This window comes from Perca fluviatilis, chromosome 6, assembly GCF_010015445.1.
Source record: "Perca fluviatilis chromosome 6, GENO_Pfluv_1.0, whole genome shotgun sequence".
Taxonomy (NCBI): domain Eukaryota; kingdom Metazoa; phylum Chordata; class Actinopteri; order Perciformes; family Percidae; genus Perca; species Perca fluviatilis.
This window is the reverse complement of record NC_053117.1, coordinates 23,970,176-23,985,262: the sequence shown is the minus strand read 5'-3', so window position 1 is coordinate 23,985,262 and position 15,087 is coordinate 23,970,176. Positions and strand designations below refer to the sequence as shown.

Here is a 15,087-nt window from a genome sequence, read left to right as displayed (position 1 = left end):
TGGAAGTGGTGTTTCAGTGGAAGGTGGAGGAATAGGATTCAGCCAGCTCCACTACAACATTTGGATGAGACTCTCAGGTCAGCCAGCACTAACTTGACACCTACGAGCACTAGAGAGAGCAAACAGGGCGCTCTTTGTTCTCAAGAGACGCCCTCCACCACCTCCTGCATTGCAGCTCTGGGAGCAGACCTTAGGTCCACTAAGCTAGTGTTGGTGGACTATGTGGAGGACGAGGATCAGACACCAGATGACACCAGAAATGTTCTTTCATCTCTGTCTTCTGCCAGCTCAATTATACCAAATTATCAGGTTAAGGTTGCTTGGTCCAAGCGGCCTGAGAACCCATCTCTGACTGAATCTATGACTGATGAGTCCCAGGAAGAGGTGAGCTCTTCTTTGAGTCAACAGTCCACTGACTCTGATGAGGAGAATGAAGAAACCTTCAGCCAGAGCTCTGTGGAGCAGTCTCAGACTGACTCTGAGTGTCTCAGCAATAACCAAAGTGATGCTGAGGAGACCAAGGCAAAGAGGAACAACCACTTCTACCGCTTCTTTTGTAAAATCTTCTCAAAGGTAAGGGTGCATTTACAAGGACATTTTAATCAGTGAAACCATTTTAAAAGTACACAAGAATAGACTGGACATGCTCTGACCAGATGAGATGACAGATATTAAGTCAGGTGGAACAGACCAGCATAGACAGTATGAAGGATGTATGACAAGCTGTCTCAGCTTTACTTAATGTGTTATCTCTCATCCAAGTTCTCATTAGTTTTGAACTTCTCTCCTGCCTACTTTCTTTTCTGTCCTTTCTGTCCCTTTATTCTGTAATTATCTAATCATCTCTAATATTCTGAAAGCATCAAAAGCCAAGTATTACCAATCCTGTGCTTCTTGATTCATGAGAGAAGTGATGATGCATTTTCTGGACCAAACAAGTCCAGTTGTTTATGACTTGAAGACGTCTCCTGATCTTACTGTAGACATTTATTTGTGTTTCTGTACTGACGTGTTGTTTTCATTTTCTATTACTTCCCAAAAAAGAATAAACAGGAGGACAAGGAGAAGGTTTCAGCAGAGAATCAGACCAAGCAGTCTCCCTTTTGGATGTGGCTGTTGTTCTGCAGTGAGTGCAGCTGTTGCCTTGACAAGTAAAGAACAGGATCAGGGCCAGACTCTGCTGGTCTGACAATAAGTGCTTCCCATCTCTCTTTCTCCTAATGCACTCTTTTCTCCCCCATTTCTGTGGTATCGCTTTCTGCCCAGTACTGTTTACCATCTCTATGTCACTGGCTTTAAATATAATGGAGTAATGTACTTTGTGTTATGTTTTTACAGTGTTCTATCAGTCAGCTTAAATAAATTAATACTTTGACGACTGAATATTAATGTTTCTTGTAGTTTGTTGGACACTTACATTAAAAAGAACATGACTTTCATTGTTACTGACAAACCAGACTAAAATACAACACACATTGTCTGCTGCACGTCAATTGACGATCACATACATGAGAAGTGTCATACAGAAAATACTATAATTATAGTATAGGGCTGAGACATGTACTTGTATTGAGCTCATTAAATGAATAAATCCACTTTGAATATTAAGTGCAGCTTGCGGCAGGCATTAGTTAGCCAACATTGCACAGTCAGGCAAAGTCTTCAAACTTCTGCCATCTGATAAAACACATCCATGTGTGACTGTGACTAAATGTCTAGTAAAAAATGTTACTAGTGTAAAACATAGCTAAAGGGCATAAGCTAGTTACATATTCGTTTTCATTTTGAGAGCAGCAGGAGGGTCAGTCAATTTCAATGGTAATTTGTAGCTTTAGTGGGGGTTAGTAGTGACATGTTGCCCATATTTATATGCCGTCTATACTGTTGTACTTGGACACAAATTTAAATTTATTCTGGGTTAAATTATTTTATGAACTCAAACCACTGGACACCCCTCCCTCCCTTGTTTTTCCTCACTAGCTGTTTTTATTCTAGGCTGTTTTCTGACTCTCGGCTGACATTATTAGTTGGCTCAAACATACTCGAACATGAGCCAAAAACAACTATTGTTTTAATTGTTTTCTAGGGGATCCTCTCTTTCTTTGTCACTCCCTCAGTTTTTTTCAATTTCAATTTGCTTTATTTGCATTACAAAATCAATTTACTGTGTAGCCAAAGCATAGAAAAAATACCAAACAACAACAAGGAAATAAGAGAGTAAATACATAATTCTCTCACTTTGTCTCTCTGTCTATCACTCTCCCTCTCTGATTCCATCTTCTAAAGCCATCAACAAGGTGCCAGAGGCAGTACGGTAACATTTAAACCTGTGTTGACATCATCAAACACACACACACACAGTTTGCTTCTCATCTTTAACCATCTCACTTATCTCCCTCGGCAGCTCAACCCCCTCCTGTTTCCTTATCCTTCCTACGGTATCTTACTTGCCTTAAACCCCAAATACTGATACAACAGTCTTCATCATTTTATGCTGTACCCGTTGTGGGCAGCAGATGGCAGCAGCTCTCCTTTCTGGACTGTCGCTGTCCCTAGTCCTGAAACTGCCTCTCGCTCCCAACGCCCTGGACGTGTTACCTTTCTCTCCATTCTGACTCGAATTGCGTTGTTGCGCCCTTAAACGCTTTATTTCCACATGTTTCCGAGTTCACTTTAAGGTCTTTTTACTTGTCAAAACGACTGTTTAAAATGAAGTTGGCTCAAACAAGAAAGTTAATTAGAAGTGATAAAAATATTAAGTTATTTTCTCAGTTAATATTTCCACCTCGCATATCCCGCCGTTAGATTTGATTTTGTTTTGCTATTTTTTTTAAATAACTCAGTTAATAAGTATTAGTCCTGAATTACATCATTTGAGATGTAAACGAACAAAAACGATCCACAATTTGTTACATTCAGCGAGTCCAAAGAGTAAAATAAAGGTAAGAGTTAAGAAGAGGAGAGCTCTGCGCTCTCATCTGCTTTCTGCAGTGAAAAACGGAGCAACGAGAAAAGCAGAGGCACAAAACTCCAGGGCGACCTCCACACGGTCTGACGTACCCAAATCTGCTGGTATAAATGAATTCACGGCGTCACCAAGCTCAGAGGGTTCGCAGTACCAGGGAGCGCACCCGTCTGTTAACACTCACAGGCTATAACACACACACACACACACACACACACACACACACACCTCACACACGTCTGAGTCATGCGTCCTGAGAGCGACGGCACGAACGCAGTAACTCCGATGGACCCAGGTAAAATGCACAGCGGCAGCAGTCTGAGGGGCTGACTGTGTCCTGCTTATCTTTCCAGTTGCGTGTCCCCCACTGTTCTGGGAAAGTCGCGCTCTGAGTGTGGTCGCATTATGGATTTTATAACAACAAGCAACAACAACAACAACAACAGCAACGCGACCAGCGGTTACCCTGATGGGGTGGACGTGGTTACCGACTGGGACGGGGGTGAGAATGGCACGGGGTCTGGGTCTCTTCCAGATGTGAAGCTGAGTTACCAGATTATCACCTCTCTGCTCTTGGGGGCCCTTATCCTCGCCTCCATATTTGGCAATGCGTGCGTCGTGGCAGCCATCGCCCTGGAGAGATCTCTCCAGAATGTGGCTAACTATCTGATTGGATCCTTGGCTGTGACAGACCTTATGGTATCGGTACTGGTTCTGCCAATGGCCGCCCTCTATCAGGTTTTGAACAAGTGGACACTGGGGCAGGAGATATGTGACATATTCATTTCACTGGATGTACTGTGTTGCACATCATCCATCCTGCATCTGTGCGCCATTGCCTTGGACAGGTACTGGGCCATAACAGACCCAATTGACTATGTAAATAAACGGACACCAAGGCGAGCTGCGATCTTGATAAGCGTGACTTGGCTAATTGGTTTCTCCATCTCTATTCCGCCTATGTTAGGCTGGAGAAGCGCGGAAGATAGGGCGAACCCCGACGCCTGCATCATCAGCCAAGACCCGGGCTACACCATCTACTCCACCTTTGGGGCTTTTTACATCCCTCTCATCCTCATGTTGGTCCTGTACGGGCGAATATTCAAGGCTGCACGGTTTCGGATTCGAAAAACAGTCAAGAAAACCGAGAAAGCAAAAGTGTCAGAAAAGTGCTTGACTGTGTCTCCGGCCATCTTCCATAAGAAAACCAACGGGGAGGCCGAGGGCAAAGGCTGGAAGCGCAGCGACGAGTCCAAACACAGCTCTCCGTGCGTAAACGGCGCGGTGAAGCACGGAGAGGAGGGTGAGTCACTTGAGATCATAGAAGTTATCAGCAACTCAAAGACGCACCTGCCGTTGCCCAACACCCCTCAGTCCTCCTCGCAGGGCTTTGAAAACATGAATGAAAAGACCTCTGGGGCGAAGAGAAAGATCGCGCTGGCCAGGGAACGTAAAACGGTGAAAACACTGGGGATCATCATGGGAACTTTCATCTTCTGCTGGCTGCCCTTTTTCATCGTCGCGCTTGTACTGCCTTTCTGTGCAGAGAGCTGCTACATGCCTGACTGGCTGGGCGCAGTCATAAACTGGCTGGGCTACTCCAACTCTCTCCTCAACCCCATCATATATGCCTACTTCAACAAAGACTTCCAAAGTGCTTTCAAGAAGATCATAAGATGCAAATTCCACAGACCGTAACCACACAGTTGAAAACATTTGTCTACTTAAATGTGGAGTAAATTAACTGACAGCAGGAAATGTTCATTGACTGTATGGGGGAAATAATACAGACTTTCATTCAGGGACAGTCTCTTTTCGGTGTGTGTTCGAGACCCGTGTAGAAAGAAAACCCGCGGGGTCACTGGCCGATGAAATGAGACAGGAACTTTCGCTTTTAATGTACAAGCTCATGTTTAGTCAGTGTTGTAGCTACAGTATATATCCTATATGCGACGGCAGCAATTGTTGTATTGCCATGCAACACGTGTCATATGCTGATTCCATACATTTTATCATGAGACGCGGGGTTTCCGTCCTACGTCAAGAGGTTTGTAGCACTGAAACAATAAAAGCAATCAAAGATTATTGTTAAGAAATATGAGTCAATTTATGTTTAGAAAATAAACAAGTAATGAAACAAGCAGAGATCAGGGCTATTGTGAAAAATCACAGTTTCACTTGGGATCTGTCTCATCATACATCTTCGTATGTAACAAATGAATCATTGACTGTTGTTGAGCAAACAAAGCACTGAGCACTTATCAATTTGCTTTGACAGGCAACACTGGTGATGATGGTTATCAGGTTATCAGTGCATGGTGTGTTTACTTACTTACAGCACATGGGTATCTAAAAAAAACACCGGCTATTCATTAAGTCCATCTCGTTTTTTTTTTTTTTTTTTTTTTAAAAGGAGGCTGGTATATGTTCTCAGTCTCCCCCTCTCTCTCTTCTTATTCGAGAGCTACCCCAATCCCATCTCTCTATTTCAGATTGTGCGTGTGTGTGTGTGTGTGTGTGTGTGTGTGTGTGTGTGTGTGTGTGTGTGTGTGTGTGTGTGTGTGTGTGTGTGTAATACAGAAACAACAGACTGAGAAAGAAAGATTTCTCAAGAGAAAAATCGAGGGGGAGCATTAAAACATTTTCTTCTATATTAGACTATACAGTACCATTTCCTATCCAGTGCATTGAGTGTTTAAGAAGACACATTACATTACATCATTAGCATAAAGAAAAGCAGTGCTAAATTTAGTACATACACTTACAGTATAACACCACATAATGTAGAGGGTTGCTCAGAGAAATAGACGACATAACAGGAAACCTCACTGCTATAACTGCTCTCTTCAATCAAGCAAATCCCAGACACAAATCCACTTATCCACACAGTAGATACAAAGATAAAGACTGTCAGACGTTTAAAGAGGAAGGAGGAAAACAACTTTCAGGAAGAAGTCCCAATGAGTCCTACACGCTTCACAAGATGGGTGGCTATTTGGCTTGTTGTCTTGGCAACGCATCAAGCCCAAGGCATCATGGTTCAGACAAGGTGGTGGGCAGGTTGGGTGAGCATGGACCAGAAAGTAATGTACATTATGGCAATTTAGACACCCATGCATGTATGCTACAGAAAACACAGTACAGCAGTGATGCTGAGGTCTCAGGAGCACAGTAACACTGCACTAGAGTTGAAATGTTGAGTCAATCAATTCATAGTCATTTGACAGAAAAGTTATTCTGCAACTCTTGATAATCAATTAAACATATTGTTCCAGCTTCTCAAAAGTGAGGATTTGATGATTTTCTCTGTCACATAGTCATTTGTAATTTTCATCATAGTAAACAAAATATCTTTGGTTTTGGGACTGTTGATCAGGTAAAAACAGATATTTATTTTTTCTTTTGTTTTTTATTATAAAATACTTAGTCGACAAAAAACAGTAGCTTAATCGATATTGAAGATAACCGTTAGTGGCAGCCCCAATATGCACTCATATTGACATTAAAAAGTACATCATTTTCTTACCAAATGTTGATACTAAACTAGATTAGGCATCCATAACCACAACCAGCTGATTTTAGTTAAAAAAAACTTAACCTAAATGCACAATGTGTAACAGATAATTGTGTCAGGAGAAAACTGAGCTGGAAGGAGGACTTCATTAAAAGCCTCTATCTCTCACGACACTAATTTCCTTTCTCCATCTGATCATTTTTGCTCTGCAGTGCATCAGTGTGACATTAATGCGCTCAAAAGGCTTTAAGAAAAATTATTGTCATACCTGTGACCTGTAGGTCAAGTTCTGGGTTTATGACGGTCTCAGAGAAGCCCATAGAGAATGAGGTGTGAGCCGCTATGCATTGTAGAGTATATTTTTTAATTGTGAGTCACACTGTATCTAAGACCATTAAAATCATTGCATTTTGGTCCTAATTCATGGGATTACAAAGCAGCTGACCTCCTTTTAACTATGCCGTAATATAAAGCTTTAGATTGCAGAACTTGCATTAGTAATCCCACTCCCTCTAGGATTCTTAAACGTAATGTAGGTAGGTGGGAGCAGTGTGATGACGCAGGCGCATCTCCTTCGACCCAATAGGAGAGGAGAAGAGAGGATTATATAAAAATGCAGCACAAACAGGGTGATTATTTATTACATGTGTAACACTGCCCTCTGGCCTAAAACTGTGGGGAAATTGTATGTGATTCTGCAGTAGGTTGTTATTGGTCCTATAGGAGCATTTTAGTAAGAATGAACAGCCAGTTAAAGAACGGTCAATTGCAAATGCAGAGTTCCTGTTATAACACATTTTTCAACACTAAAAGCGGTGTCAACTTTTTCCTCTAACAACACACAGGACATTAAATATTTATAGATTTTGTATTGAAAAGTCACAAAGGAAATAACACGTGTTATTCCAAAAGCAACCCTGTCAATTTTAAATTGACATTTAGTTTGGGTACATAATTGTAATTCTTTCTACCGATCAATATCAAACAGCAGTGGCCACCTGACAATGTGATACCACAGAGATTGCATAACGAACAGACAATAAAAGAAGTAATCTGCTAATCCTAATTACTTAATTAATGCTCTTACTATTTTTGTTATTAAACTTGCATGAGTTAGTTTTGAGGTGGGACAGTAAAAAGGTTTTGAACTAATCAAAGGATCCAGTGATAAGGTGTTCTGATCCTACAACTTTGAAAATGGATGTTCTTCATTGATCACTTTAGACAGAGGTACAGTATAAGTTGGCATGTACTGTAGACTGGCAAGGTGTTAATGCATAGTTGATATGGATCATAACAATAATTAAAGTGAATGTACATGCATGTCTGATGTTAATTTCAAAATGATTAAAAATAGTTAATTAAAATGGGCTGTCATCTAAGATCAGTTGACTAACATAAGCCTGTCATAACAAAGTGCTTCAAAATCTCTAAATAAACCAACAAATGTAGGCTGCATTCAAAGGAAGGACTGCTTTGCTGATATTTTCATAAACAATGATCACATTCTAAAAATATTTGTTGCATAACGATAAGAATTTCTTTCATTGACGATAAAAACACTTTTTTGCTAGTAATGTGGATCATCAGCACCACAATACATTTTGTATAACAAATAAGTGTAAATATTTCAACTATGTTAAGGGAAGTTCTAACACATAAACTGTTACTTAAGGCTGTATTTGATACCAAATATTATGGCATGTTTTTTGGCATTTGGCCTAATGCAAGTTTTGAACTGAATTTGTGTTCCATTAAAGGACATAAAGGACTTATATATGTTACATCATTGTCATTTGTTCAATGTAAGTAATGTATGAGTCTACAACCAATCAATCTAAAACAATTCCTTTTTCTGTAAGTAAGTACTTAAAAAATAAAAAAATAATCCTATGAAATACAAAAAGAAGGAAAATCATATTTAGGTAAAGAGGTGGAGAAGATGGGAGGAGCAGAAAGCAACACAGAGAGCAAGAAAGACAGAGATGGAAAAAAAGGTTTCAAAGACAATGGGAAGAGGAGAGAGGCAAAAGCAAGAAGAAAGTGAGAGAAAGAGAGAAATGACTGAACACTCAGCACATGTTTCTGCTTCGCCCCCTCCTACTTTAGAGCCTTTTTGATCTGTCAGAGGATCTCACAGCCCACAGCCCATCACACGCCGAAGGCTCTCTCTCTCTCAGGCTTGGACGGAGAGAAGAGAGAGAGAGAGAGAACAGAGAGAACAGGAAGAGAAAAGCACCAGAAAACACCTTTTGGTGTGGCGCGATGAGGATTTGGGTGTTTTCAGATACAGCGGTTATTTTTTATTACAAAGGTCAGTTTACCTCGTTTAGAAACAAATTGTTGTAAAGATTCTCTCTCTCTCTCTCTCTCTCTCTCTCTCTCTCTCTCTCTCAATTCAATTCAATGGGGCTTTATTGGCATGAAAGTTTCAGTAACAATGTTGCCAAAGCTTCAACATAGAATTTGTCCAAATATTTGGAAAAACACAATAAACAGTAATATAAACATTAACACAATATTAGGATGATTTATATTAATTATAAACATCTATTTGTATGGCAACAAACACAAATATGAAACAAAAGTTATTAAGCAATATGCAGGGAAAACAAAAATCTCTCTCTCTCTCTCTCTCTCTCTCTCACCACACCTCATCACCTTGATGGAGGGCAGGCATCACTTGTTCAAGGACAACAGCAAAAACAATAAAGGTAAGAGTAAACAATGCTCCAGTGCTTTCTGCGCTTCCCACTTTCACAAACAATCTAAAAGCATAAGTGGGATGAAGAGTTGTGCTTCAGTGCCCATTGTTATAAGTATCACAGAGAAACACTTCACCTCAGATTTTGAAATGTTTAAAGAACTCTTCTGCATCTCATTCAACAAGAGACAAACATTTGAGCTGCTTCGTTTATCCTCCTTTTTTTCCCGACCTCTTTTCCCAGAGGATCAATCAGCGCTTTATAAAAAGTGCCATTTAGCTAAAACCTTGATGGGATAAAATATGTGGGTAGACACAGAATGGATGAGGTAGTGTACCAAACATTAATTAGGTGACACACACTCTGACTGTGTGAACAAAGGCCACTTCAAACAAAACAAGCGCCTCTCTGTTTGCCTGGAGGCAGTGAATACTTTTCAGTTGCTTGTGTGTGTGTGTGTGTGTGTGTGTGTGTGTGTGTGTGTGTGTGTGTGTGTGTGTGTGTGTGTGTGTGTGTGTGTGTGTGTGTGTGTGTGTTGTGTGTGTTAAGAGGGGTAGAGGGAAATTAAAATCTTTGTCATTATTTACAAGGCTAAAATGTCAGTTGACACGCCACCTTTAATTTTAACTTAATTGTCTTTAAGGGGAAATTTGTGTTGTAGCCAGGTCAAACAGACAACTGATACTGACTGAAACATAAGATACATAAAACATCTATCCATCATCATCCAACCCATCAACAGTGGTTTGAACATCATCATCATTACTCCACGAATTTTACATGGGAGACTCACCATCAGCTGACTCATCCTGAGCATTCAACACAACAGTTTAATGGCATGAAAGAAAAAGGATTTCCCACCTTGTTAGAGCTGGAATTTCTGTCCAGAAGGGAGAAGCTCAATCTCTCCATCCAGAGGAAGAAGAAGACACTTTAAGATTCCTCAAGCATTTAAAGTTCCTCTTTCGTAGAAAATGTGAGTTAGTTGGCGGATGACTATTTAAAAAAAAACATTGGTTTACTGCTCACCACTAAATTGTCAACCCTGCCTCCTAGAAATTAAATTTAGAAATTACTAATATGGTTGTCTGGACCTAGCAGTTGTGAAAAGTTGAGTACATTTTCTTATGTACCACACTTTGGAGGTATTTCAATTTTATCAATTTCAGATGGAAATATTGTACTTTTTCTCCACAACATTTACACAACAGTTATATTTCTTATTTTTACATATAAGCTTATAAAATACAATGCATTCTTAAAGATTAAACCAGCGATCCACACCATGTTTGGTTTACAAAAAGCTGTGTCTGATTGTGGTTCCTCTGTCACATTTCAGATGTCTGAGCTGTCAGCATCTCCACCAAAGAGACGTTCACAACTTCTCAGATGGTTATATTTAGATAAGTGTTCAAGGCCAAAAATTGTAAAATTATCCAAACATTTACAAAACAATAAATATTAGTAAAAAGTCAAAATAAATTATATTAATGTGTTTACAAGAACTTTGAGCGTTTGGAGGAGGAAACCACTTGATTAAATTACTTAACTGTTTATAAAGTATCTTGATGAAACAATAAGTTTAAAAATCTCTATCAACACACACATTAGACAAATTGACATTGTCTTTGTATTTTGAAAGACAGTTGAAGGGTTTATTATTCACTTCCATAAAACCAGGTTGGGCTACATTTCGAAGGCACTTGTCATCTACCCTCTACACTCTGTCGCCATAGTGGTCAGATTGTGCTAACCGAATTTGTATCACGATTTACTGAATTATTAAAGCAATTATTCGGGAAAATGAAAAATATACTGTATTATATTTAATATAGAAAATTGCTGCTAACATCTTTACTCAAATAATATAACTTCACAAAAGGAAACAGAATGGAACAACCATGCATAATAATAATAATCAAAGGGTCCAACAAAAAAGCAGAATGATGAATCATCACAGTCCACATTAAGCTATAAGAGCAACTGACTGTATTTCATTAGAGAAATCAAACTTTTCATAGAGCCACAAGAGGAAGATATCGCCAGCTTGTCTCCTCTGGTTTCCTCATTTGTCCCAAACTATCTGCAGTAAAACTTTACACACTTACAATAAAAGAGCAATAGTTCGCTTTTTTTGTTGTAAAACCACGATCACAGTGTAAAACCTGTCACAGACCCCATCTCATGAGTGTATTTGTGTGTGTGTGTGTGTGTGTGTGTGTGTGTGTGTGTGTGTGTGTGTGTGTGTGTGTTTCTCTTAAGGCTGTAGTGGTGGTTTTAAAAAAGCAGCACAGGTTTAAATTTTACCTTACTGCCTCTGGCACCTTGTTGATGGCGCTAGAAGACAGAGCTCAGAGCGATAGATAGAGAGACAAAGTGAGAGACAGAGATTTTGGAGAAGAAACATCACTTGGTTTATTGCATCATTTCAAGTATCTGTCAGCAAACAAAATCAGTTGCCAAGAGGAAGATCTATTGCCTTAAAATGAACTTGAAACAAAAAAAAGAAGAAAAAAAAGCACCTGCTGGTTTCGTTTCATTTCCTGTCAACTCTTGCAATGCATTTTCACAGTATCTCACCATGTGTTCTGTAATTTTTTTGTTTTTTTTATTTTTTATTTTATTTTTTTTTTTTTTTTTTTTTTTTTTTTTTTTTTTTTTTTTTTTTTTTTTTTTTTTTTTTTTTTTTTTTAAAAAAAAAAAAACACAACATTAGTTTTGTATGTTTTGTGGCAGTATTTTTTTTTTTTTTTTAATTTAGAAGTGTCTGTGCCCTCAGTAACGATGGCTTTATTGCTGCCTCACACATCTTTAATAACAACATCATCTCAGTGCTTGCTGTTTTGTATCCTCTGAGACGTCTTTGCTTTCAGTCATGTTGTCTTAATTGCCAACAAGATACTGAAACTGGTAGAAGATGTGCACATTAATTGGGCAGTTATGAACACACACACACACACACACACAATTATGCACAGACAGAAACAAACTGATATTCTCCTAAGCCAAATTGACAGTCCTGTTCCCACCTTATCGTGTCTCGTTTGCAAAAACCTATACCTGTTTTTGTCACTACAGAGTGATGGTGGAGCATCTTACAGAGCGTAGACAGTGAGATACTTAGACTACACCTTAGTCTTCTTTGTGTGTGTGTGTGTGTGTGTGTTTTTTTCTTTTAATGTGTAGAATCAACCTGCCCAGGGACTGCCCATGAAAATCAGCCTTCTGCTAAATCTGACACATTTACTGTACATCATATTGATGTTAATGTGTATTGTATATTCTCCCCCCTAAATACATGAATAAAGTAAAGAAGTCTAGATGAAACAGGCAAAGAGGCTCATATTAGAAATATTTGATCATCTGCACTTCTTCACTGTCAAATTCAGATTCAGATTCACTTTATTAGCCATTTGCAAAAGCAGCAACGCAATGGTGAACAACAATTCAGAATCTTAAAAAAAGGGCCATAATATTCATATCAAAATAAGACGACTGGTCAAATCTAAGATAAACCCTTCCCCTTTCTTGATTCATTAAGCAATTGCTCACTGGTTTATTGTAAACATTGTTTTAGGGTGTACTTTATCAGTGGGGAGAGGTTTAAAGATTTGCGTGAAATGGTTGCCTGTTTGGTGAGCGCTACATTTACCATTATCGCTGTTTGTCTTAGCTAGTACAATTGCTTCACTTATTTAATGCTTTGTGATGCATATGCCCATATATTAAAGCAGGAAGACGGTGAACAGGGCACATGGTGGGGCCACGTGTGGAAAAAAGAGAGAGACAGAAAGAGAGCTAGTTTTGATATTAAAATATTGTCTTTGGCGTCAGGCTTTAGCCAAACATTCAGGCTTGTGCAAATCTTCAGTATGTGTAAGGATAACCAAAGTCCTGGCTCAAATTTAAGCTGAAGGCCTTGGGGAAACTGCTGCTGTGTGCACATATAGGCAATACTCTTTCAGGGATGGAATACATACAGTACAGTTACATGTTCCTATGTACAGCAGCACATGCTGTATATTTTTCCTCAAGTGTAAATTGTATCTGAATGTGTCGTCTCTGGAAATGAGCAGGCAGGCACCCTGAGGGTGTAAATATGCCTATATGAGATTGTCAGACCTAGTAAACAAGCTGTGTGCTTACAGTATGTAGTGTAGCATGCTCTCATTTGTATTTTTAGTGTGTGTGTGTGATTTATTTGTGTATATGTGTTAGTGGAGAGCAGCAGCAGTCCCCTTTGTAAAGTCTATCTATTAGTCTCTGTCACAGCCCAGTTGCAGCTCCACGTATCTAAGTATTAGAGCTCGCTGACACTTCATCATTCGCAAATTGAGCCTCTAAAGGAGGCCATTTAGATACATGCAGTGCTAACAGCAGCCAGGGGTCTTATCTTAAGATCCTCTTACCATGGCATTTAACAGCAAGTCATAGTACAGTATATGAGAGTGCATGCACAGAGCTCTGTAGGTAGTCATGCATGATAGTCTATGCAAACAGAAACACATGTAATTGAACGCTCACACCACAACGTCATATTAGGGACATATGGAAGATCCTTATATAAGTAACTGTGCCATTCATGAAGATGTGATGTGATTAACCCTAAGTGGTTCCTCAGTAGGATAAGAAATCCCTACAGCATGTTTTGAGTCTGTATTCAGGTGTCTTCCTAGGAGGAAATCCTGGAAAAAAGATCAATATGTACTCAGTAGAATTAACAAATTCCACCCCCCTGGTTCCAAACCAATGGGCTGCTGTTGATTAAAATGATTTAAAAGCAAAATGATTCCCTGTGTCTTTCTCTGCAATGCGAAGTTGCTGTCTAGTATAATAATTGGCAGAGATGAGAGCCAAAGAGTGGACATATAAATCATCCTCACAACTCCTAGCCCCTTTTCTCGTCTTTGCACTTTGTCTCCCTCCCCTTTGTCCTTATCTCTCTTTTTTGCACCTCCCATGCTCTTCAATTTTCACCTTTTTACTTCTCTCTGTTCCCCAAGCAACTCTCCTCTCCTCTCTCCACAATCTAGTCTCATAGACTTTCCACTTAAGAGCAACAGAAAAAAAACAGGTCAGAGAAGAGCAGCACCCACTTGCTGTCTGGCTGGCAGAAATCCTTGACCTTTCGCTCTTGTTCCGTTTTTCTGAGCAGCAGAGCCTGTCAGATGACCTCTCGTCTGAAATATTGAGAGACCCTTTAAATGTTTTGGAGAGAGATAGACAAAAAAAAAAGAGAAAAGTCATGAAGAGAGGCATAGCTATTTGGTTCAGGAGTATCCGCTGGCTCCAAACCATTTGATCAAATTTAATCATTTCAACACCAATATTACTCACTATTAGTATTATAAGTATACTTTACCACTGCTTTGTTTTAATTTAGCAGTTTCAATATGCAAAACTCTAAACACAACATGCTATATTCCTGAAATTGGGTTCAAGATTTCACATATAGTAGCATGCAAAACAGCTGTATCCAATAAGGTAATGCATCATGTTTATTAGTAAATCACAATATTGTATATGTTCATCACTGAATTTAATTATTTATTTCAAAATAAAAAGGTCTAAATAATGTTTTGTATCATCAAAACAGAGCATGCAATGACGATTTCCTTAAAGATAACCTAGCTGTGATAAGAAATGTGGATTGAGAAAACAATAAAAATAAATACACAAAAAGAAATGTGGATTGTAACTGTATTCCACTGCATCAGTTTACGTTTTTCTGTTCTTTATCTACCAGACAGTCTGTCTTTTTGTGCAAGATATCAATTCAATTCAATTATCGAACATTAAATATTCCAGTCACTTGAAAGTTTACATTAATCCTCCAACATATAGCACGCCACTATAATAGTGTAATGTTGGAAAGCACAAAACAATTTACACACCATTACACT

The 15,087-nt window shown here is 39.1% G+C and overlaps 1 protein-coding gene across 1 annotated transcript; it reads left to right on the top strand.

The window, feature by feature from the left end:
* The first annotated feature begins 3,133 nt into the window (after window positions 1-3,133).
* On the top strand, window positions 3,134-5,050 carry htr1aa (5-hydroxytryptamine (serotonin) receptor 1A a). Its single transcript, XM_039802262.1, has one exon. It carries the CDS (start codon window positions 3,371-3,373, stop codon window positions 4,661-4,663), a length of 1,293 nt encoding a protein of 430 aa, XP_039658196.1. The 5' UTR covers window positions 3,134-3,370; the 3' UTR covers window positions 4,664-5,050.
* The last annotated feature ends 10,037 nt before the right edge of the window (window positions 5,051-15,087 follow it).